The sequence below is a fragment of the Hypanus sabinus genome, chromosome 4 (genome assembly GCF_030144855.1).
Source record: "Hypanus sabinus isolate sHypSab1 chromosome 4, sHypSab1.hap1, whole genome shotgun sequence".
Taxonomy (NCBI): domain Eukaryota; kingdom Metazoa; phylum Chordata; class Chondrichthyes; order Myliobatiformes; family Dasyatidae; genus Hypanus; species Hypanus sabinus.
In genome coordinates this window covers 10915194-10938815 of record NC_082709.1, presented here as the reverse complement: position 1 = coordinate 10938815, position 23622 = coordinate 10915194, and the positions used below count along the sequence as shown (strand labels likewise).

Below are 23622 nucleotides of genomic sequence, written 5' to 3'. Positions count from 1 at the left end.
ACATCCTAACAGCACTCTCCAAGAAACAGCCAAACTGTAAATAGTAAACATGAGAAAGTCTGCAGAAACTGAAATCCAAAGCAACACACAAAAAAATGCTGGAGGAACTCAGCAGGTCAGGCAGCATCTATGGAAGTGAATAAACAGTCAATATTTTTGACCAAAACCCATCTGCAGGAATGAAAAGGAAGGGGGAAGATGGCAAAATAATAAGGTGGGAAGGAGAGGAAGGAGGATAGCTAGAAGCTGTTAACTGAAGCCAGGTGGATGGGAAAGATAAAGGGCTGGAGAGGAAGGAATCTGATAGGAGAGGAGAGTGGACCATAGGAGAAAGGGAAGGAAGTGGGGTCCCCACAGGAGGTGATAGGCAGGTGAGGAGGTAATAGGTCAGTGTGGGGAATAGAAGAAGGTTTACCCAATGGAGAAATCTGTAAATATCCTATGTATTTCTACTGTCTTGACTATCAACGCGTTCTCATTTCATGCTAATTTATAATCCAATTTATAAGAGCTTAAATTTTGTGTAATAGCTTCAATTGATGCCCTGAATGAATGTTTTTTGCAATCCCAGATATGACTACTTAACTAGTTTGGCTACATGCAGCTCTATAAAAGTAGATTTGTCAAACATGACTGACCTTTCATAAAACCACCATCATTCATCTTTCTGTTTCCTTCAGCAAAGTAATGGATTTTAGCATTTTCCTTAGTACTGTTAGACTAACATCCACAGTTCCCTACTTTTGCATCCCTTTTGGAATGAAAAGAGTATTTTTCTTATCTTACCAGTAAATTCAAGTTGTAACATCCACTCAGGTAGAGCTAAGAATTAAAAAGAGAAAGTGAATGAGAGAATATGTAACCCACAGGTCTGTGATTTTTTTAAGCAGAATCAGAAATGGTTTAATATCACCAACAAATGTTGTGAAATTTGTTGTTATGCGGCAGCAGTATATTGCAATAAATAATAATTAAAACTGTGAATTACAGTAAGAAATGAATGTGTGTGTATATGTGAATTTATAATTTAAAAATTAAATAAGTAGTACAAAAAAGTAGTGAGGTAGTGTTCATGGATTCAATGTCCATTCATAAATCTGATGGCAGAGAAGAAGAAGCTGTTCCTGAATCTTTCAGTGTGTGCCTTCAAGCTTCTGTATCTCCTTCCTGATGGTAGCAATGAGAAGAGGGCGTGTCCTGGATGATGGGGGTGCTTAATGATGGATGCTGCCTTTTGAGGCATCGCTCCTTGGAGATGTTCTGGATGTTGGGAAGACTAGTACCCATGATGGAGCTGACTCAGTTCACAACTTTCTGCAGCTTATTTCGATCCTGTGCACTGGCCTCCCCATACCAGACAATGATGTAGACTGTTAGAATACTCTGCATGGTATATTTGTAAAAGTTCACAAATGTCTTGGTGACATGCCAAATCTCCTCAAACTCCTAATGAAATATAGCTGTTGTTGTGCTTTTTGTAACTGCATCAATATGTTGGGTCCAGGATAGATCCTCAGAGTGGATTTCGGAAATAAGATCTTATTACTCCAGAAAGCTAGTGTACTCCATGTGTTGGCGTGTGGCCAAGTGGTTAAGGCTTTGAGCTAGCAATCTGAAGGTCATTAGTTTGAGCCTCAACCAAGGCCTGTGTGTCCACACACTGCTCCTGCACGTTTATAGCCCAGTGGCGGTGGTTGGTGCAGTATGGACAAGACAGGAACTAATCCTCAACATTCTGTAAATTTGCTGTGTCTCTGTGTGGAGCAAAATACCAATGGTTACTATATTAATTCGTTTGTTAGGTGCCATGTCCTATGACATGGGTGATCATGGTCTTCCCACCGTGATTGTTCTTGGCAGATTTTTTTTAACAGAAGTGGCTTAACATTGCCTTCTTCTAGGCAGTGTCTTTACAAAATAGGTGACCCAGCCATTATCAATATTCTTCAGCGATTATCTGCCTGGCAGCAGAGGTCGCATAACCAGGGCTGTAAAAGGACAAGATGGGATAGAGTTTGTCAAACATCTTCATGAAAGTTTCCTTCATCAGTACATAATGTCCTAATAAGTCCTAGTGAGAGACCATGCAATACTGGATCTGCTATTAAGGAATGAGACAGGGCAGGTGACACAAGTTTGTGTAATGGAATATTTTGAATCCAGTGACCACAATATCATCAGTTTCAAAGTAATTATGCAAAAAGATAGGTCTGATCTATGGTTTGAGATTCTAAATTGGAAAAATGTCAATTTTGATGGTATCAGAAATGATCTGGCAAGTGTGGATTAGGACAGGCTGATTTCTGGCAAAGGTGTACTTGTTAAGTGAGGGGCCTTCAAAAACAAAATTTTGAGAGTACAAAGCTTGTATGTGCCTGTCAGGATAAAAGGCAAAGACAACAATTGCAGAGGATCGTGGTTGTCAAGAGAAATTTGTGACAAGCAACCTCGGCAAGTATGGTTAGCACCGAGGTGCTGACATATCCCCAAGACTGAAATCACGGCACGGTACAAGACTGAATTGAAAAAACATTCTAAACTAGATGCTGGATGAGAATCCAAAACTGAACACCAAACCTCAGTTCAGGTACTCTTTTAATATTAAATCCTGGCACCAAAACATGGCCGTCAATTAGCAGGTAGCCTGAAAGTTTAAAGAGGTCACGCCAGCTTACACAGTGTTAGAGCATCTAAAACCCAGAAGCTGATGTGGTTGAGTGCGTACCGTAACAGGATGCCGTCCCCTACGGCTGACCCCTGGCGGCCCTGGCTGCTCGGAGAGACGATGATGGTAGTCATGGATGAGAGCCGAATTCAAGATGGCCCTTTCAGGATCCCAGCACAGCTCCTCAGGTTTGAATCCTCCCTAGTCCATGAGAAACCACTGAATACCTTCACCCAAACAGTTTGTGAATCCAAAATTCTTCTCACGGTGAAGATCTGCTCTCTAATAACAAAGTTGGGTTGTGGCCGACTGATAATGGTTGGGTTAAAGGGCTGGTGTTCAATGGTTTTAATTTGGAAATGTGAAGAAGGGGATTGATCTCAAGGTCTTGGGGAGCTGCTAGGTGTTAGCCACTGGGTTTATTTTCCTGAGAATCTTGAAGGTCCTAATTAACTTAGGTGCCTTTTTTCCTGGACTCGATCAGGAGAGACAAATCCTAAGTCAACAGCCAGACCTGTTGCCCAGTCTGCAAGACTGGTCCCTGTCTTCTCTTGTGGTTATCCTTTATTTCAGCCTTCTGGGTAGAAGCTAACAGAATCTCCCCTGCCCTAATCCATTTCCCCATGCAGCTTTGGACGAGATTTTTGGCTGCAAGAACCCCAACATCGGCCTCCTACCCAGGGAAGAGTGGCAGAGAATACCCAAGTTGGCATTTGAGATGGGACAGCTCATGGGCCAAATGCTGTAAAGTGTTGTGGGCGACCTCTGCCCACGAGAAATGGTCGCAGCATTCATCCTGCCTTTCAGAGGCCAGGCATATTAGAGTTCGTTCCAAATCTTGGTTTTTCTGCTCTGGCTGGCTGTTTGACTGTGGGTGAAACCCAGAGTTAAGACTCACTGCTGCCCCAATAAGCTTTCAGAATGCTTTCCAAAAAGATGACGTGAATTGCAGACAGTGATCCAACACGATGTCCCTTGGAAAACAGTGGATCCTGAAGATCTGGTGCAGGCCAATTTCAGGTGTCTCTGCTGTGGGTGGTAGTCTGTCCAAGGTGATGGATTTGCAAGCCTTTGAAAAGTAATCCACGATTACGATGATAACGGTCTTCCCCTTGAAAGGAGTAAGACCAGTGACAAAGTCCATAGATATGGGAGCCCATGGTCCTTCAGGAATAGGCAGAGACTGAAAAGCTCCTTGTTCCAGGCACACACCTCGCATGCCTGCATGTATTACCCCTCCCCCTCACCATTCCAGTACCTACTCATAAAGAACTCGAGGGTCTTGACAATCCCATGGTGAGATGTTGATCTTCTTGCATGTCCCATTGAAGAACCTAAGACTGAACAGGACTAGGAATGAACAGTCAACCCGGAGGCCCTTTGCACCTGGGCCTTGCAAACAATGATGGAGGGAAGTTATGGGTTAGGTACAACCAAAATGGAAGATGTTGCGAACCATTCTTTGAACTCTGAAAGCAGCCTCTGCTTCGGTAGTCCATACAAAATGGCCTGTGGATCTCTGAGTTAGTGCTGTCAGCAGAGCCATCACAGAGCTGAGGTTTCTGATTAACGTTCAGTAAAAGCTGGCAAATCTCAGGAATCATTGGACTTGTTTCACATTGGATGATTGTGGCCAGACTCTGACTGCCTTACTTGGGTCCATCTTGTGCTGGCCATTCAAGATGATAAAACCCATAAATGTGGATGAAGGCAAGGCAGTGGATGTTGTCTACATGAACTTCAGCAAGGCATTTGACAAGGTCCTACCTGAGAGATTGGTCAAGAAGGTGCAGTCACTCGCCATTCAGGATGAGGTAGTAAATTCAATTACAAATTTGCATCGTAGGAAAAGCTGGAGAGTGGTAGTAGATGGTTGCCTCTCTGACCACAGGACTGTGACGAGTGGAGTGCCACAGAGATTGGTGCGGGTTCCTTTGTTGTGTGTTATCTATATCAACGATCTGGATAATAATGTGGTTAACTGGATCAGCAAATTTTCAATTGACACCAAGATTGGGGATGTAGCGGTCAGTGAAGAAGGCTATCATGGCTTGCCAAGTAAATCTGCATCAGCTGGAACAATGGACTAAAAAGTAGCAGATGGAATTTAATGCAAACAAGTGCAAGGCATTGCATTTGGGTAGGACCAATCAGGGTGGGTCTTATACAGTGAATGGTAGGGCACTGAGGAGTGTAGTAGAACAAAGGGAGCTGGGAATACAGGTCCATATTCATTGAAAGTGGTGTCACAGGGAGATAGGGTCAGGAAGAAAGCTTTGGCACATTGGCCTTCATACATCAAAGTATTGAGTACAGGAGGTAGGACATTATGTTGAAGTTGTATAAGATGTTAGTGAGGCGTAATTTGGAGTTTTGTGTGCAATTTTGATCACCTACCTATAGGAAAGATGTAAACGAGGTTGGCTGGCACCAGGGCAGGAATGGATTCTCAATATTCCTGGATTTCAGTGCTTTAAAAGGGATATAGAGGGGGGGAAAAGGGGAGGAGGGGTGGCATTACTGGTCAGGGATACTATTACAGCTGCAGAAAGGGTGGGTAATGTAGCAGGATCCTCTTTTGAGTCAGTATGGGTGGAAGTCAGGAACAGGAAGGGAACAGTTACTCTACTGGGGGTATTCTACAGGCCCCCTGGTAGCAGCAGAGATACCGAAGAGCAGATTGGGAGGCAGATTTTGGAAAGGTGCAAAAATAACAGGGTTGTTATCATGGGTGACTTTAACTTCCCTAATATTGATTGGCACTTGATTAGTTCCAAGGGTTTAGATGGGGCAGTGTTTGTTAAGTGTGTCCAGGATGGATTCCTGTCACAGTATGTTGACAGGCCAACTAGGGGGAATGCCACACTAGATCTAGTATTAGGTAACGAACCGGGTCAGGTCACAGACCTGTCAGTGGGTGAGCATCTGGGGGACAGTGATCACCGCTCCCTGACCTTTAGCATTATCATGGAAAAGGATAGAATCAGAGAGGACAGGAAAATTTTAAATTGGGGAAGGGCAAATTATGAGGCTATAAGGCTTGAACTTGCAGCTGTGAATTGGGATGATGTCCTGGCACTTAGCCTTGTAAACGGAACAAGTGCTACACCTGCCCTTACACTTCCTCCCTCACCACTATTCAGGGCCCCAGACAGTCCTTCCAGGTGAGGTGACACTTCACCTGTGAGTCGGCTGGTGTGGTATACTGCGTCCGGTGCTCCCGGTGTGGCCTTTTATATATTGGTGAGACCCGATGCAGACTGGGAGACCGTTTCCCTGAACCCGTACGCTCGGTCCGCCAGAAAAAGCAGGATCTCCCAGTGGCCACACATTTTAATTCCACGTCCCATTCCCATTCTGATATATCTATCCATGGCCTCCTCTATTGTCAAAATGAATCCAAACTCAGGTTGGAGGAACAACACCTTATATACTGGCTGGGTGGCCTCCAACCTGATGGCATGAACATTGACTTCTCTATCTTCCCTTAATGCCCCTCCTCCCCTTCTTACCCCATCCCTGACATATTTAGTTGTTTGCCTGTTCTCCATCTCCCTCTGGTGCTCCCTCCCCTTTCTTTCTCCTGAGGCCTCCCGTCCCAAGATCCTTTCCCTTCTCCAGCTCTGTATCACTTTTGCCAATCACCTTTCCAGCTCTTAGCTTCATCCCACCCCCTCCGGTCTTCTCCTATCATTTCGCATTTCCCCCTCCCCCCACTACTTTCAAATCTCTTACTAGCTCTCCTTTCAGTTAGTCCCGATGAAGGGTCTCGGCCCGAAACGTCGACACCGCTTCTCCCTATAGATACTGCCTGGCCTGCTGCGTTCCACCAGCATTTTGTGTGTGTTGTTTGAATTTCCAGCATCTGCAGATTTCCTCGTATAATGTAAATTGATCTATCCTTTGGAAATGTTTGAGAGATTTGGATGTTGTGCTTTTACTTTACTCTTTCCCTTCTCTTGCCCTGATGTCATGAATGCCCCATTAGCTTTGCTTGCTTGCCCATCTCCAGCCTCTGAAAACAGGCACTTCATGCTGTGTTGCCCCAGAAGGAATTATCAGGTGAGTAGATGGATTGGTTCAGGGACTTGCTGAAATTCTCTAAGAAAAATACAACAATGCTACTGTCTCTTTGGAATCCTTGGGCTATGACTATGCAAAGCAGACCAGGAGCATTTGACATGACACTTAGAATCTCAATTCCATGTGTAGCTCTGCATAAACTGTGGAAAGGGTGTTCCATCAGTTAGCAACCTGCCGGCCTACCCATCAGTCTGCCCTTCCTACAGTGGCCTCAACAGACATGTCAGACCCCAGAGCGCTGTCAAAGATGACAATAGTGTTTATTTGTTCCCTTTCTCTGTCTGTCCCTCACGAGCAGATTTGTTACATTACATCGGTATCAGGTCGATTATTTCTCTTCCTGCTATTGAAAATATTCTTTCCTGAATGACCTTTGCTTCATCAATCACACATAAATTTTGTTGAAGTTGTGCTATCTTCAAAGCAAATGAACTAAAGCCAGCTGTTGCTTTCTATTGACAGCTGATAAAACCAGGAGTCGTATCTCGGCTGTGAAAACAAAATTAGTGTTTAGTCCTCCTCAGGAAGGCCTTGGGTTACAGGTCTTCTTAGCCACAAAATACCGCACTTCTGGTGCTAATTTATAGACCACCTCTTTCAAAGAACCAGGTTTCCCTCCCTCGATTATTGATGTTGCCCTCACCCATATCTCCTCCATTTCCTGGACATCCACCCTCATCCCATCTTCCCACTGCCTTATCAGTGATAGAGTTCCTCTTGCCCTTACCTACCACCCTATCAGTCTCTACATCCAATACATTATCCTCCACAACTTCTGCCACCCCCCAAAGGGATCCCACCACTAAACATATCTTTACCTCTCCATTCCTCTCTGCTTTCAGCAGGGATCACTCCCTCCACAATTCCCTTTCCCATTTGTCCCTCCCCATAATTATCCCTCCCAGCCTTTATCATTGAAAGTGGACTGAGTGCTACACCTGCCCATTCACCTCCTCCCTCGCCTCATTTCAGCACCATAAACAGTACTTCCAGATGAAGTAACACTTCACCTGCAAAACTGCTGGGGTCATCTATTGTTTCTGCTGCTCCCTATCGGCCTCCTCCACATTGGTGAGACCAGTCACAAATCGGGGGTACACTTCATCAAGCACCTCTGCTTCATCAGCCAGGAGCAGAACTTCCCGGTGTCCAAACATTTTAATTCTAATTTGCATTCCTGTTCTGACATGTCGATCCATGGCCTCCTATTGTGCCAAAATGAGGCCACCTTCAGGGTGCAGGAGAAACACCTTATATTCTGTCTGGGTAGCCTCCAACCTGATTGCATGAATATTGATTTCTCTTTCCCATAAAACATCCCCCACCACCCTTTCCTCTATTTCAAACTTTTACTACTTCTCACCTGTCCATCACTTCCCCTGGGTCTCCTCCTTCTTCCCTTTCTCCCGTTGTCCAAGCTCCTCTCCTATCAGATTCCTTCTTCTCCAGCACGTGCCCTTTTGTACCCACATGGATTCACCTCTCACCTTCCAGCTAGCCTCCTTCCCCTTCCCCCACCTTTTTATTCTGGCATTTCCCCCTTCCTTTCCAGTCCTGATGAAGGATCTCAATCCAAAACATCGAATGTTTGTTTATTTCCATAGACACTGCCTGACCTGCTGAGTTCTTCCAGTAGTTTGTATGTGCTGCTTTGAATTTCCAGCATCTGTAAACAGAACTGCCGAAGGGTCTCAGTCCAAAAGATCGTTTGTACTCTTTTCCTTAGATGCTGCCTGGCCTACTGAGCTCGTGAAGCATTTTGTGTGTGTTGCTTTGATTTCCAGTATCTGCAGATTTTCTCATGTTTGTGATTGGATTATCTGTAAACTTTCTCTGTTTATAAATCTAATCATGCCTCTCCACTCACTTACTCTGCTGTTTTTTTTGTAGAACTAAATCTCTTGGTTGCTAAGGAACAGTTACGCTGTCATAAATTGTACTTCAAACATCTGAGTATTTTAAATTTGTTCCCTCTGTCTTAGTCTTTCCTTGCATCTTCTCTCTCAGTAACACACACAGAAAGCTGCAGGAACTCAGCAGGCCAGGCAGCATCCATGGAAAAGAGTAAACAGTCGACATTTCGTGCCGAGATCCTTCATCAGGACTGGTTGAAAGGTCTCAGCACAAAGCATGGACTGTTTACTTGTTCCATAGATGCTGCCTGGCCTGCTGAGTTCCTCCAGCATTTTGTGTGTGTTACTTTGCTTTCCAGCATCTGCAGATTTTCTCTTGTTTGATCTTCCCTCTCAGCTATTTTCGTTTTCCCTTGCATGTACACTTCCAGTCCTGGATACAGAGTAACGGAAGACTCATGATCAAGGTCAGTGACATCTTCATCAGATCTTGTCCACTACACTCACAGACTGCTCTTCCTTTAAAGACTTATCGATCACCTCAGAATAAACTCCACCAATCATAACTCCACCAATATTAGGTCCAATAACTTGCACCTAATATTCATATGGTTTACAACACCCTTACAACGTATCACTCCTGGATTGTTCATCTCAGAACCCAATACCTATCTACATTCCCTGATAGTCACCCAAATCCATTCTATGTTCTCACTAGAGTACGTTCCTTTCACTGGTCAAGTGAGTGGTGGGGTAGAGAAACGTCTCTATAAAGGAGGTGTAAGGCGCTCCTTCCTTCTGTTAGCCTGCAGATCACCCTTGGGCAAGGTGTAGCACCTGCTTAGCTGCCCCCCACCCCCCCAATCAGGGTCACATGAAGCCATAGGAGCAGGTGATGGATGGTCATATGAGCAGCTGCTGCATATCATAGGTCCTGGTCATGTGACCACTCATGCCAGGCAGACAATCTCTGAGGAGTGTTGATAATGGCTCGGGTCACCCGTCTTTTCAAGGCACTGCCCAGAAGAAGGCAATTGCAAACCGCTTCTGTAGAAAAGTTTGCCGAGAAAGATCATGATCACCCATGTAAAACAGCACAGCACATAAAAAACGAACAGTATAGTCACCACGACAGGCATTTCACAACATCGTGTATGTTAGGTCAACAGTCTGAAACTGCTGGCATTGGGCTCAAATTATATTAATTACAAAAGTTAATAAATTCAGGCTGATTGTGAGAAATTACTTTGGCTCAGATGATCAAGATGTAGAATTAGTTTGAATTGAAACAAGGACTAACAAGGGAAAGAATTCATGCATAACATAAACTATAGGACCACTAACAATAATCGTACTGTAAAAGAGCAGCACATTTTAAAAAAGCAGAGCTACTAGGGGCCACCTCCATTGTTCATAACCTAGAGACTCACAATACTCATGGCCTTCCCCAGATCTTTCATACAGTACTGTGCAAAATTCTTAGTTATCCTAGCTTTATATATCAGCCTAAGACTTTTGCATAGTGCTGTAGTAATTTTATATATTCCACTGGAGTGCAGCCATAGTAAAAACAAATTTCATGCTCAATGTGAGTGATGATAAACCTGATTCTGATATGGGTCTCTATGGTGGACTGAGAGTGGGAAGGGGGCAGGGAGAGGGGTATTATATTTGGGAAGGTGGGAAGGGAGAGGGGAGGGAGCAGCAATCACCAGAGAGAGAAGGAGTAAGGGAGAGGCACGGTAACCTAGTGGTTAGCACAACACTTTATAGTACCAGTGAAGCAGGTTCAATTCCTGCTGCTGCCTGTAAGGAGTTTCTATGTTCTCCACATGAATGCGTCTGTTTCCTCTGGGTGCTCCGGTTTCCTCCCACAGTCCAAAGCTGTACCAGTTGGTAGTTGGTCACTGTAAATTGTCCCGTGATTAGGCTGGGGTTAAATTGGGGGATGCTGGGTGGCGTGGCTCGAATGGCCAGAAGGACCTATCTGTTCTGTATCCCAATAATAAATAATCAATAAACCAATTGTTTGGAGTCAAATGACCTTGCCTGGTGTCTCAGGGTTGGGTGTGTTTGCACCCACCACCCCTGGCACTCCTTCTTTGCCACCTGTCCCACACCCCTGCCATTGTGCTCCACCTTTACCAGTCCCAACATCCTTTGCTCCCACCAGATTTATGAACTTGCTGTTTGCTCCATGTTGACACGTTGACACATACAGTACTGTGCAAAAATCTTAGGCACTCTAGTTATATATAGTGCCTAAGACTTTTGCAGAGTACTGAGGGAAATCCAGGGTCAAAGGTTACAGTGAGTTGGGTTGGTGAGGACATTTAAAAGAAGACCTTCACTGTCCTGGTGTTGTAAAAAAGATTGAAATAGAGTACCTGTTTTCGGAATTCTGTTAGGTATGTACTCTCTAGAGATAGTGGAGGGTGATCAGTGTCTCTCAACACAGAATATTAAACAGAAAGAGGACTCTGATGTTATGCCTTCAGATTCTGCCTTGTCTGAAAGCTAGAACTTGACATGTAGAATATTATCTTCATTTTCCAGAGTCTTGCCGTTAGGACCATTATTTTTGAGAAGTTTTTGTAAGACCATTCCTTTCTGTGCTTTGTTAATAGAGTTAATGATGACTTAGATCTCTGTCTCAGGATGTACATACACTGTATGCAAGTGTTATCTATGTACTGTACTCAATGATCTTATTTCTGGTCTGGAAAAGGCAAAGGTTGAACAGTGTCCTTGTTGGAGTGGTTAAATAGATTAGAAGAGGGTTGGTACAAGGTGGCAGGATGGAGATGCGTCTCTACCAAAGGAGGTGTAAGACACTCCTTCCCTTCATTAGGCCACAGGTCACCCTTGGGCAAGGTGTAGCACCTGCAGAGCTACACCACACCCCCCCCCCCGAACCCTCCGATCAGGGTCACATTAAGCCACGGGAGCAGGTTGTATGACAGCTGGTGCAGATCACAAGTCCTGGTTACACGACCACAGACACCAGGCAGACAATCTCTGAAGAGTATCGATAATGGCTGGGGTCACCCGTCTTGCAAAGATGCTGCCCAGAAGAAGGCAGTGGCAAACCACATTTGTTAAAGAATTTGTCATAGAACGTGATCACCCATGTCATAATGACATGGTACACAATGATGATGGGACAGTGACATGGTCTTAGCTTGTCCTCTGACTGCAGTCAGCTTGAGTTTGTGCTGGGGCCATTGATTAGATTCAAGACTTGCCGGTTTTGAGAAATTGAAGATTAATTTCAATAGCAAGCATATTATTGATAATAATAAACGATTACTTTCTAGCTTAACGGGTAAATGTAGCTCTTCAGTGTACTTTTGTTCCACATTTGGATCCCAAAGTACCTCACAATTGCCAGGCTCATTGCTTGCAAGCATATTTAGTTCTGTGCTCTTAATAAGAGTGTGATTTGACTGCAAATCAGGCTATAAATGAGAAACAAACATTGGCCGCTGCTGGAATATAATGACACTTGTTTTAATTGTCTCATTGAAACTGACTGATATTTGACTGCAAGCTGTTTTAGATAGAAATGATTACTGTATACATATGAATGAGGAACCATATAGAGCTGTCCACAGGGGACCAACAGGTTGGCATCAATTTCAATCTACTTTCCTGTGCTTTTTATATAAAAGTAAAATCCTTAAGTTAAAGGTTGTTTTTGAAATGTTGCTACCTCTGGCATAAAAACTTCTCTACCATTTTACTTCAGGGGTCACATATATTTTAGCTTCCAAACGTGTTTCCAACCTATCAGAATACATATAATATTGTGACTGTGATTACCCCTGTTCTTGTAAGTTTGTTTATAAACTATTTATTCAAGTTTTGTAATAAGATAAATAGGTTCCCATACCCATTTGGTGATGACAAATTTCAAAATAAAAATGTGCAATGTAGTAAAAATGAAATTTCCTTTTTTGAACAATTTGCATTTAAATGTATTGAAACAGCTATCCCCTGCAAGACAGCCGGTGTGGCATCTTCACCGGTCTTCGAGGCAAGTGGCCCTAGGTTCAAATCTGGTCGGCTTCTTGCATGCTTTCCACCTGTGCTGGGTTCATTTCTGAGCATCGAGAAATGCCCGATGCACCACAAATTGTGGAAAGGAACAACAGCAGCAACCAGTTGCAAGTTATGTTTCCTGCCCATTACACCACTGGCATGTGGAACAGCAATGAAGTTCCTCCATCTCTGACTGTGTGCAAGAGCTAGGAACATTGTGTTCATAGCTTCCTCTCAGTTTTCTCTACTGTCAGCCATGGAAACCCCCGGCGGAGACTCGGGAATACCATCACATCCAGATGTAGGATTCTTCATTGATGTTTCTGTAACAATCTTGTTTTAACAGTTAGAATTGTTAGCCCTGAACTGAACCCCAAAACCTGGATGACCCATGCAAAACTCTTAGTCAGGCCTTTACCCTTTGACCTGTTTGACACAGGCGACCCTAACGAGAGCTAAAGCCCTGATTCCCCCCAACTTAGGGCATCGAGTCATTAAAGCACACAAGCCTCCAAATCACAACAAGGTTGTAGTCTTCTTGGAGAACATGCAAATTATAATGCTCCATAGCAGCCTTTCTTATGCCATGGACTCCTACCACTAACCAAGGGGTCCATGGACCCCAGGTTGGGAACCCCTACTCCATAGATACCTGCTTTTGCATTATTATCAGAAATGTGCTCCATCTTCTCTATGGATCTTAGCTAGAAATATGCTTCTAAATCCAAAACATGCTTTCCTCTCTGTAATAGCCACACTTGCTAGACAAGCTTGCAGTGCTGGAAGCTGGAGAATCTAAGTAATAATTTAAGACAATCAAAATTGAATCAGCTAGATGAGAAATTGAATTGGGATTCATTTAAACTCTTTGTAAACATAAGTATTTCTGGCTTACACTGTATTTTATTGGATATTAGATTTAAGACGTTTGAAAATTAATATTGCTGTATTTTAAAACAATACATCTATGACAGATTTGCCTAAGAATAAATTTGTGCTGATGGAAAATGACGATAAGATTGGTGGACAAGTTATCTTTAATTAAGTTGTTAATATAACTTTTATTTTAATGTTATCCATTTCTATGTTCATTAGAAAGAAAAGTATAACTATTACAGCTTCATCAATGAATCAAAATGCAAGGACAGGGAGGTTCTATGAGTGTGACTGTGAGCAGAACTTCGACCAATGTATAAATACCAGTACATCAGTTCCAAGCACTGCTGCTGTACAGTGCTCAGAATCACAAAACACCTAATAAAATTGTGTTTGGTGTTTTTAACATACACTTACACAAAATTTACTTCACTGAAGAGACATGCATAAATATCTAGACTGACACTGTGCAATACTGCAGGATGCTACGTGGACACTATCAGGAGCTATTTTTAGATGAACTGCTAAACCAACATGCCACGTGCTTTCTGAAGTAGATGTTTGAGATACAATAGTGCTAATTTAAAGAAGGGAAGGAGAATCGTCTGTAATATCCTGGCTAAATACTTATCCCTCAGCCAACATTGCTTTAAAAACCAGAATTGAAAATCAAAACGACTGCAGATGGTGAAATCTGAAATAAAAAGAGAAATTACTGGAAGCACTCAACAGGACAGACAGTATCAATAGAAAGAGAAACTGTTAATATTTCTGGGCAAAGATGTAGCATTTGAATTTGCAAGGAAAAAGCAATTATCTGCCTATTAACACATCACTGTTGGCGGGAGATTACCATTTTTAAATTAAATGCTGCCTTACTGTATTGCAAGAATGGTTACAATTAAATAATACTTAATTGCAGTAAAATGTTTTGGGAAGCACAGAATGGAATATGAAAAATGTTATATAAAAGCCAAACTTGTTCCTCTGTGTGTGGATTTCTTTCCATCAATTTAGTTCTTCAGCAAATCTTGACCATTGTAACTATTTTAAGTTACTAGTAGTTTTATGATGTAACTGCAACTGACTTTGTAAGTTGTTGAAAGGGGCGGCACAGTCACCAGTGGTTAGCACAATGCTTTACAGTACAGACGACCTGGGTTCAGTTCCCACCATTACCTGTAAGAGGTAACGCATTCCCCCGAGACCGTGTGGGATTACTCCCTCAGTCCAAAGACGTATCGGTTGGTGGATTAACTGGTCATTGTAAATGTCCCTGTGATTAGGCTAGAAGTGGCCCGAAGGGCTGGAAAGGCCCTGCTCCAGGCTGAATCTCAATAAATAAATAAATATGTAGCAAAATACCTGCTCTCACAATTGTTTTATGTTCTCTTCTTTTACAGGTGGAAATTTACATTTTATCTATATATATTTTCCTATGGTGTAAGATTCCTGAAGAAGGTAAGGCTTCAGCATGTTCAAACAGTTTGGGATAACTTTTATTCCGTTCACCGATTCTAATAACAAAGTTGATGCAAACAGAATAAAGAAAACAACACTTTATGGTCATCTCGCTGCAGTGTTCGGAAGGGAAGTAATCGGTGCTTAAAATAGGTAAATAAGATTTAGAAACCAGCAAATCATGGATCAGAGAACAATATGATCAAGAAGGACTCATTTCCTACTGACTAAAATTATTGGCATACTCATGGTTATTAGATATTCCATTAGACATCAAAAAGATTTGGTTTTCACAACAGTAACTTAAGGTTATGAAGATCATTTCATATTTGAACTGTTTGTCAGATTGGGAAATATAACTTAACCTGTTTTGACTAGATCAAGGACTCTTAGCCTTTTTTTATGCCATGGATCCCTCCCTACCATTAACCAAGGGGTCCGAGGACTGCAGGTGGGGAGCCCCTGGAATAGATGGTAATATTGTATAAGGGCACAAATGTATCCTGTAAGTAAATATTGGTATCACCAATTGAATAGTTACGAAGTGAATATTTCTGTATAAAGACACATAAAATGCTAGAGGAACTCAGCTGGCCAGGCAGCATTTATGGAAAAAAGTACATTTGTCGTTTTAGGCCGAAACTTTCTAGCATCTACAGATTTTCTCTTGTTTGTGTTAATGCAAGAAACATTTTTGAAACAGCTCTCATTTAGGGTGGCAGGGTAGAATTACGTCTCTACCAAAGGATATGTAAGCCACTCCTTCCATCCACTAGCCTGCAAGTCACCCTTGGACAAGCCTGCTTAACTCCCTCCCCCATGAAACAGGGTGACATGAAGCCTTGAGAGCAGGTGGTGGGGTGGTTATATGAAGAGTATTGATAATGGCTGGGGTCACCCATCTTGTAAAGACACTGCCCAGAAGAAGGCAATGGCAAAGCACTTCCATAGGAAAAAATTTGCCAAGAACAATCATGGTCTTGGATAGAGAAAAGAACAAGCACAACTGCTTTGGAACTTCTCAGATTAAAGACAAATGGAAGACCATGATTGTCCACATTATCTGACACAACACATAATGATGATGATGATTGTCATTTTCTAGTAGAATTTGGCTTAATAATTCAGGAGAATAACTGATATTGTATCAGGCAGTAGGCATCCAATAACATTTCATTTTGCTTAGATGCAACTGAGCTGAGAAAAGCAGATTAAACAGGCATTATCCGAGGAGGCAAATATAACGTCGGGATTAGCTATCCCATAAGTTACAAATTTTGAAAGAAAGATTTCTAGTCTCCACATCCCTAAATTAGTTTATCACTGCTTAAGTATAGGGGCTCCCTGGGTTATAAACGACCTGAATTATGGAAATCTGGCGTTACACAATTCTCCCAAATATTTAAAAGCATTTTTAAAAATAGGAATAATCATAGTGCTTTGAGATACTTGTTAATGACTGGATACCGTATAGTTCCAGTAGTTTACATATGTATTGTGATTGGCTGAATATTCAATGTAATAAAACAGGGTATGTATAGAAAATGGATGTTTCTGACATCAGGAGAAATTGGTTTATTAACAGATTCCAGAAACAAAACTCTTAGGTTTGTTTCTAGGAACTCTTATGACTGTCCCTAAGGGACAGAGGAATGAGCAAGGTGCTGACCAAAGTTGATTGGAAGGGGACACCAGCAAGGATGATGGGAAAGTGACAATGACTGGTGTTTCTGGAAACAATTCAGAAGGCGCTAGATTGATACATCACAAAGAAGAAGAAGTATTCTAAAGGCAGGATGATGCACCTGTGGCTGACAAGGAAATGCAAAGCCAACATAAAAGCAAAACTGAGGGCATATATAGAGCAAAAATTAGTGGGAAGTTAGAGCATTGAGAAACTTTTAAAAACAAACAGAAGGCAACCAAAAAGTCAAAAGGGGGGGAAAGCTGAACTATGAAGGGAAGCTAGTCAATAATATCAAAGAGGAGACCAGAAGTTTTATCAAAGAGATAAAGAGTAAAAGAGACACAAGTGTGGAGATTGGACCACTGGAAAATGATGGTGGAAAAGTTGTAATGGTGGGACAAGCAAATGACAGACAAAATGAGTAAGTATTTTGCATCGATTTTCTCTGTGGAAGACACTGGCAGTATGCCTGACGTTTGAGATTGTCGGGGCAGAAGTGAGTGCAGTTGCCATCATTGGGGAAGAAGTGCTTAGGAAACTGAAAGGTCTGAAGATAGATAAATCACCTGGACCAGATAGACTACACCCCAGGGTTCTGAAAGAGATAGTTTAAAAGATTCTGGAAGCATTAATAATGATCTTTTAAGTATCATTTGTTTCCAGAGGACTGGAAAATTGCAAATGTCCCTCAACTTTTCAAGAAGGGAAGAGGCAGAAGAAAGGAAGTTAGAAGCCAGTAAGCCTGACCTCAGTCATTGAGAAGGTTTTGGAGTCAATTGTTAAGGATATATTTTCAGGGTACTTGGAGGCACATGATAAAATAGGCCAAATTCAGCATAGTTTCCTTAAGGGAAAATATTGCCTGACAAATTTGTTGGAATTTGCTGAGGAATTAACAAACAAGATAGACAAAGAAGACTCTCTGGAAATCCTGTACTTGGATTTTCAGAAGGCCTTTGACAAAGTGACACACATGAGGCTACTTATCAAGATAAGAACCCATGGTGTCACTGGAAAGATACTAAGAAGGATAGAGGATTGGCTGATTGGCAGGAAGCAAAGAGTAGCAGTAAAGGGAGACTTTTCTGATTGACTGACGGTGACCAGTGGTGTTCTGCAGGGGTAAGTGACTGGGATGATAGAATTGCTGGCTTTGCGACAAGTTTGCAAATGATACAAAAACGGATGGGAAGCAGGTAGTTTTGAAGAAGCTGGGTTGCCCCAGAAGAATTTCCACAGATTAGGAGAATGGGCAAAGAAGTAGTGGATGGAATATATTGCTGTGATGTGTATGGCCGTGCTCTGGGGTAGAGGAATAAAGCATAGATTATTTTCTAAATGGGGTGAAAATTCAAAAATCAGAAGCACAAAGAAACTTGAGTGTCCTCACGTAGGATTCATTAAAGATTTATTTGCAGGTTGGATCAGTGGTGAGGAAGGCAAATATGATGTTAGCATTCATTTCAAGAAGAGTAACATATAAAAGCAAGGATGTAATGATGAGACTTTATAAAGCATCGGTGAAGTCTCACTTGGAGCATTGTGAGTAGTTTTGGGCTCCTTATTTAAGAAGGGACATGCTGACATTGGAGAGGGTTCACGAGAATGATCCCAGGAATGTAAGACTTATCGTATGAGAAGCGATACATGGCACCATGCCTGTACTCACTGCAATTCAGAAGAATGAGGGGATCTTACTGAAATCTATTCAATGTTGAAAGGCCTAGATAAAGTGGCAGTGAAGAGAATGTTTGCTAGGGGTGAGTGAATCTGGAATCAAATGGCACAGATTGGAGATGAGGATGATTTTCTTTAGCCAGAGCTGAAGAATCTGTGGAATTTGTTACCACAGGTGGCTGAGGAGGCTAGGTCACTGGATGTGTTTAAGACGGAGGTTGATAGATTCTTGGTTAGTCAGGGCATGAAAGGTTATGCAGAGAAGGCAGGAAAATTGTATTCAAAGGGAAATAGATCAGCCGTGATGAAATGACGGAGCAGACTTGATAGGCCCAATGGCCTGATTCAGCTGCTAAGTCTTACAGTTTTATGGCTTGTATTATTAACCAAGGTCACTGGTGTAATATGCAAATATAGCAACTGATGTGAACACAGCAATCTCCCATAAGTTGCATTAGAGTAGCTAGTTGATCTGTTATTGCATTGTGGAGTGAGGGATAAATATTGCCATGGATACTGTGGATGGATCATCCCTGAATTTCTGTGAAGTCGAGTATGGGCAGGGCCTCTATTTAGTATTTAATCTGAAAGAAAGATGGCACATTAGAGAGGCAACTTTGTCTCTCATTGCTCTGCAGGAGGATCAGATGAGAAGTATCAGAAAATCTTTGCTATTTGTTGAGAAAAATTTGCAAATAGATTTCATAGCATGCACACAGATTGTGATAGAGAAAATGATAATGCCTTTCTGCTTCTAATTACCGACATTTACTGTTCTAACAATTATTCATAAAACTGGTTATTTGCATATCATTTGCCAATGGTAATTTGGTTTATACCATTTTATGGAACACCCAGATAGATAAGACCATAAGATATAGGAGCAGAATTAGGCCATTGAGTCTTCTCCACCATATCATCATGTCTGATCCATTTCCCTCTCAAACCCAATCTTCTGCCTTCTCGCCATATCCCTTCACGTTCTGATTAATCAAGAATCTATTAACCTCTGCCTTAAATATACTCAATGACGATCTCCACCGCCTGCCTGTGCCCACAAATTCACCACCTTCTGGCTACAGATATTCCTCCTCATCTCCATTCTAAATGGACCTTCCTCTATTCTGGGGCTGTGTCCTCAGGCCTTAGATTCCCCACCATAGGAAACATCCTCTCCACATCCACTCTGTCGAGGTCTTTCAGCATTCAATATTTCCAATGAGGGGGAAATAATAGGAATTCCTGGATTCTTTAAAATTAGGGTTCCTGTTGAATGGCTAGGAGACAAACAAATTCAATAGGACTACTTTGATGAATAGAGTTGTATTATAGGAAAATCCCATCCCATCAAAGAGCAACTTATTCCTTCTAATGGTCTGAGCTGGCAATAATATCTCCATCCTGAATTCTCCACATCAGCATCTCAGTTGTCCTTGGTTGAAGAAGACCAAATCCACTTCCTCCAATGACTTACAATAATCGTCTCTAAAGATGATTTAAACAACTTGTTTCTGTCAGCCTTTCTGACCATCCAAACACTGCTTACTCTGTTGCTGGTTTTCCCTGCCTCGCCCAAGGTTTAGAATCTGAGATTTGAGATGAGTCTCTGCTTTCAAAGTACCCACTTTCTGGTTTGGACACAGAGAAAACAGACTCTTTTGTCATGCAGTCTGTCTGGATGCCATTTCTACAGTGACTAGAAGGGATGATCCCTGAAGCAAGCACTGGAAGTGCATAATACTCCACACCACCTTCAGTCAGTATTGCCAATGGTGGTTTATACTGCAGTATTTGTATCCTTGCACTCTTATCATCTGTAATAGCTGCAGACAAATTAAATGCTTGCCTTTTCTTTCCGGTTGCACCAGCCATTGAGACCCGCTCACCCATTTAACTCCATGTGAGGCTTTAAGTTACCTATTGCCTTAATTCCCTCACCTCTTACCAATTGTAGTTAGGTCCCTGGTGAGAGGATTAACACACATGACACGCAGGAATTAATGAATTTAAGTGATTACAATAGGACCTGCTATGCCCGGTATAATAACCCTTAGGCCAGCATGCTGGAAACAAAAGAATTAAGAGCCTAATTAATTGCATCTGCTTTCTGTTTAATTTAGTACCTGCAGTGGTGCTGCATTGCTTCAGAGATGCTAAGCACATCTATAACATTAATAATTTATTGTCCTGATCAGTCATTGTTTTCTGAATCCCTGTGCAATCTGAAGTAGTAAGTTTGATAGATGGACTGCAATAGTTTAATCATCATTCCAGTCATGTCACTGATAATTCCTGAAGACCGTTTTATGATTTAACATCATTTGATCTTTCTGTCAAAAAGATATTGAATGGTTTCTGTTCTCTTCTTATGCAGGCCATGAGTTCATTCAATGACAATTGTGGGATTATTTGGTATATCAAATGATATGATGGTGTTGTAATTACTATTTGACTCATGCTGTCAAAATGTGATAAAACTACAAACGATTACAAAGCGCTGAATAGGAAGGTCGGTCTGACACACTCAGGGGATTTTTGTTTTGTCCTCAGAAGAAGGTCCTTGGTGTAGAGTCTGTAACTCCTAACCTTAAAATTAACAGCAAGAAAAAGACAGAAACCAAGATGAACGTGTCTTAGCTCATTTTTACATATAACCCATAACGAATTATTTAAACAAATAAATAATGTTTACTCAGGCAATATATTTACAATATTACTGAAATATTAAATGCACCTCCCTGCTTAGACATAAACTCCAATTTATCATCTGTGCAAAAGCATCCTGTCAAGATGGCACCTGCATACAATGTTCCTTCGGTTAACATCAACTGGATAGATCATGAAACCATACATTTTGTTTGTTTTATGTATGTTACATTTGTTTTTCATCTTGGACGTGGTTCTGGAAATGTTGGAGCCTGTGATTTGCTGTACAGAGATTGTTAGGGTGTTCCAGCGCTCTGCAGTCTTCGAGAGGATTCCGGGTATGTGTGAACCTCATAGTGGGCAGGCTGTGGAACGGGGTGCAAGCCGATGTCTGACTTCAAGTCACCGATTAAAGTGACGAGGGAGATTGAAACTTCGAGGCGAATGCGGAGGGTGACCACTGGCTGCCTGCCTTTTGATCACTCTGCTACGGAGAGTGAAGAGCCTGTTGCTCCGCCCGGAGAGTGTTTCCCAGGTTTTCTGCGTTTTGGACGTGGACTTGGACTATAAACCTTTTTTTTTGCAGTCTTGCCGTTTTTTTGTATTCTGTGTTTGATCCTTCTCAGTGTAGGGAGGGGTATTTGGTGGTCGATGTACCTGTTCCAATTTGTTCATTTTATTTGCGTGGGAGGAAGGATTTGAGGGTTGATGTGCTTATTCTGTTTTAGTTTGTTTTTTGTGTGGGAGGAGGGATTTGGGGGTTGATGATTGTGCTGCCTTTCTTTTCTTTCCTGGCTTCATGGCCACCCAGAAAAGAATTTCAGAGTTTAAATTAACCTTTGAACCTTTGAAAAGTCTTGGGTCTAAGACTTTTCACAATACTGTATTTAACAATGTGGTGCAGAGAGTGAGTTTGTAAATCTGGAGGAAAGGACATTGGGAATGTTGAGGGTGGAGTGGCATGGGACAGGTGGCAGAGAAGGAATGCCAGGAGTGGGGGGGGGGTCTATTTTATATATATATATATTTTGTACAGAGTTTTGTACAGTAATGTATATACAGTGTGTGTGTCTATATATGTAGACAGACACACACACATACACACACACAGGAATAATGTGGATCATAATGTGTGAGTACGTGTCTGATGGCACCATTTCCTTAACTGTTTGGAAAGCCACCTCACACTGTCTTAACCATTACGATTTCTTCCCAATCTGTAGTAATGTGTTCAAGGCGTGGAGCACGGTAGCCAGGTATGGCAGGATCCTGGTATAATAATTGACAAAAAGGACGGCAACTCTGACATGAACTTTGGCCTGAGGATCAAACTTGAATTTTCTCAGCATACTCGTGTAATCCTTGTGCATCAGTCATGTGATACTTGGTTTGAAGAATTCACACTTGTTACATCATGTCTAAGCCCAAAATCTTCTAACCTTTTTCATGCTGTCTTTAGAGTTTGGAGATGTTTCTTGTCATCCTCACTGGTAACAATGATGTCATCCAGGTAACACTGAGAACTTGACCTGTCTTACAGCACCTGGTCCATAGCTTTCTGCTGGAATGCTGGTCAGAATCAGTTTTATTGTCACCGGCATGTGATGTTAAAATTTATTAACTTAGCAGCAACAGTTCAATGCAATACATAATCTAGAAAAAAAAACAAAATAAACTAATAATAAATAAATAAATAAATAAATTTTAGTACTCATATATTGAATAGGTTAAAAATCATGCATAAAGCAGAAATAATATATATTTTTAAAAGTGAGGTAGTGTCTAAGAGTTCAATGTCCATTTAGGAATCAGATGGCAAAAGGGAAGAAGCTGTTCCTGAATCGCTGAGTTTGTGCCTTCAGGATTCTGTACCTCCTACCTGATAACAGTGAGAAAGGGGCATGCCCTGGGTGCTGGAGGTTCTTAATAATGGACGCTGCCTTTCCAACACACCGCTCCTTGAAAATGTCCTGGGTACTTTGTAGGTTAGGAGATGGAACCAACTAAATTTACAACCTTCTGCAGCTTCTTTTGGTCCTGTGCAGTAGCCCTCCATGCCAGACAGTGATGCAGCCTGTCAGAATTCTCTCCACGGTACATCTATAGAGGTTTTTGAGTGTATTTGTTGATATACCAAATCTCTTCAAACTCCTAATGAAGTAAACTATAACTGCTGTCTTGAATTCATTATAACTGCATCAATATGCTGGGACCCGGTTAGATCCTCAGAGATCTTGACACCTAGGAACTTCTGATCCTTCTACGAGGATTGTTATGTGTTCCTTCATCTTACCCTTCCAGGAGTCCACAATCAGCTCCTTCATCTTTCTGATGTTGAGTGCCAGGTTGTTGTTGTGACAGCACTCCACTAGTTGGCATATCTCACTCGTATATGCCCTCCCATCACCACCTGAGATACTACCAACAATAGTTGTATTGTACTGTTGTATTATGGATGGTATTTGATCAATGCCTAGGCACACAGTCTTGGATATATAGAGAGTAGAGCAGTGTGAAAGCTAAGCACACATCCCTGAGGTGCACCAGTGTTGATCATCAGTGAGGAGGAGATGTTATCACCAATTGACACAAATTGTGGTCATCCAATTAGTAAGGTGAGGATCCAATTGCAG

The 23622-nt window shown here is 42.0% G+C and overlaps 1 protein-coding gene across 2 annotated transcripts in view; it reads left to right on the top strand.

The window, feature by feature from the left end:
* The window catches only part of cers6 (ceramide synthase 6), a 282104-nt gene that overhangs the window by 125134 nt on the left and 133348 nt on the right, over positions 1–23622 (top strand). For both annotated transcript variants that reach the window (XM_059966394.1, XM_059966393.1), the window contains exon 4: positions 14922–14979. In XM_059966394.1, the coding sequence (XP_059822377.1) occupies positions 14922–14979 (58 nt within the window). The remainder of the gene's footprint in view (positions 1–14921; positions 14980–23622) is intronic.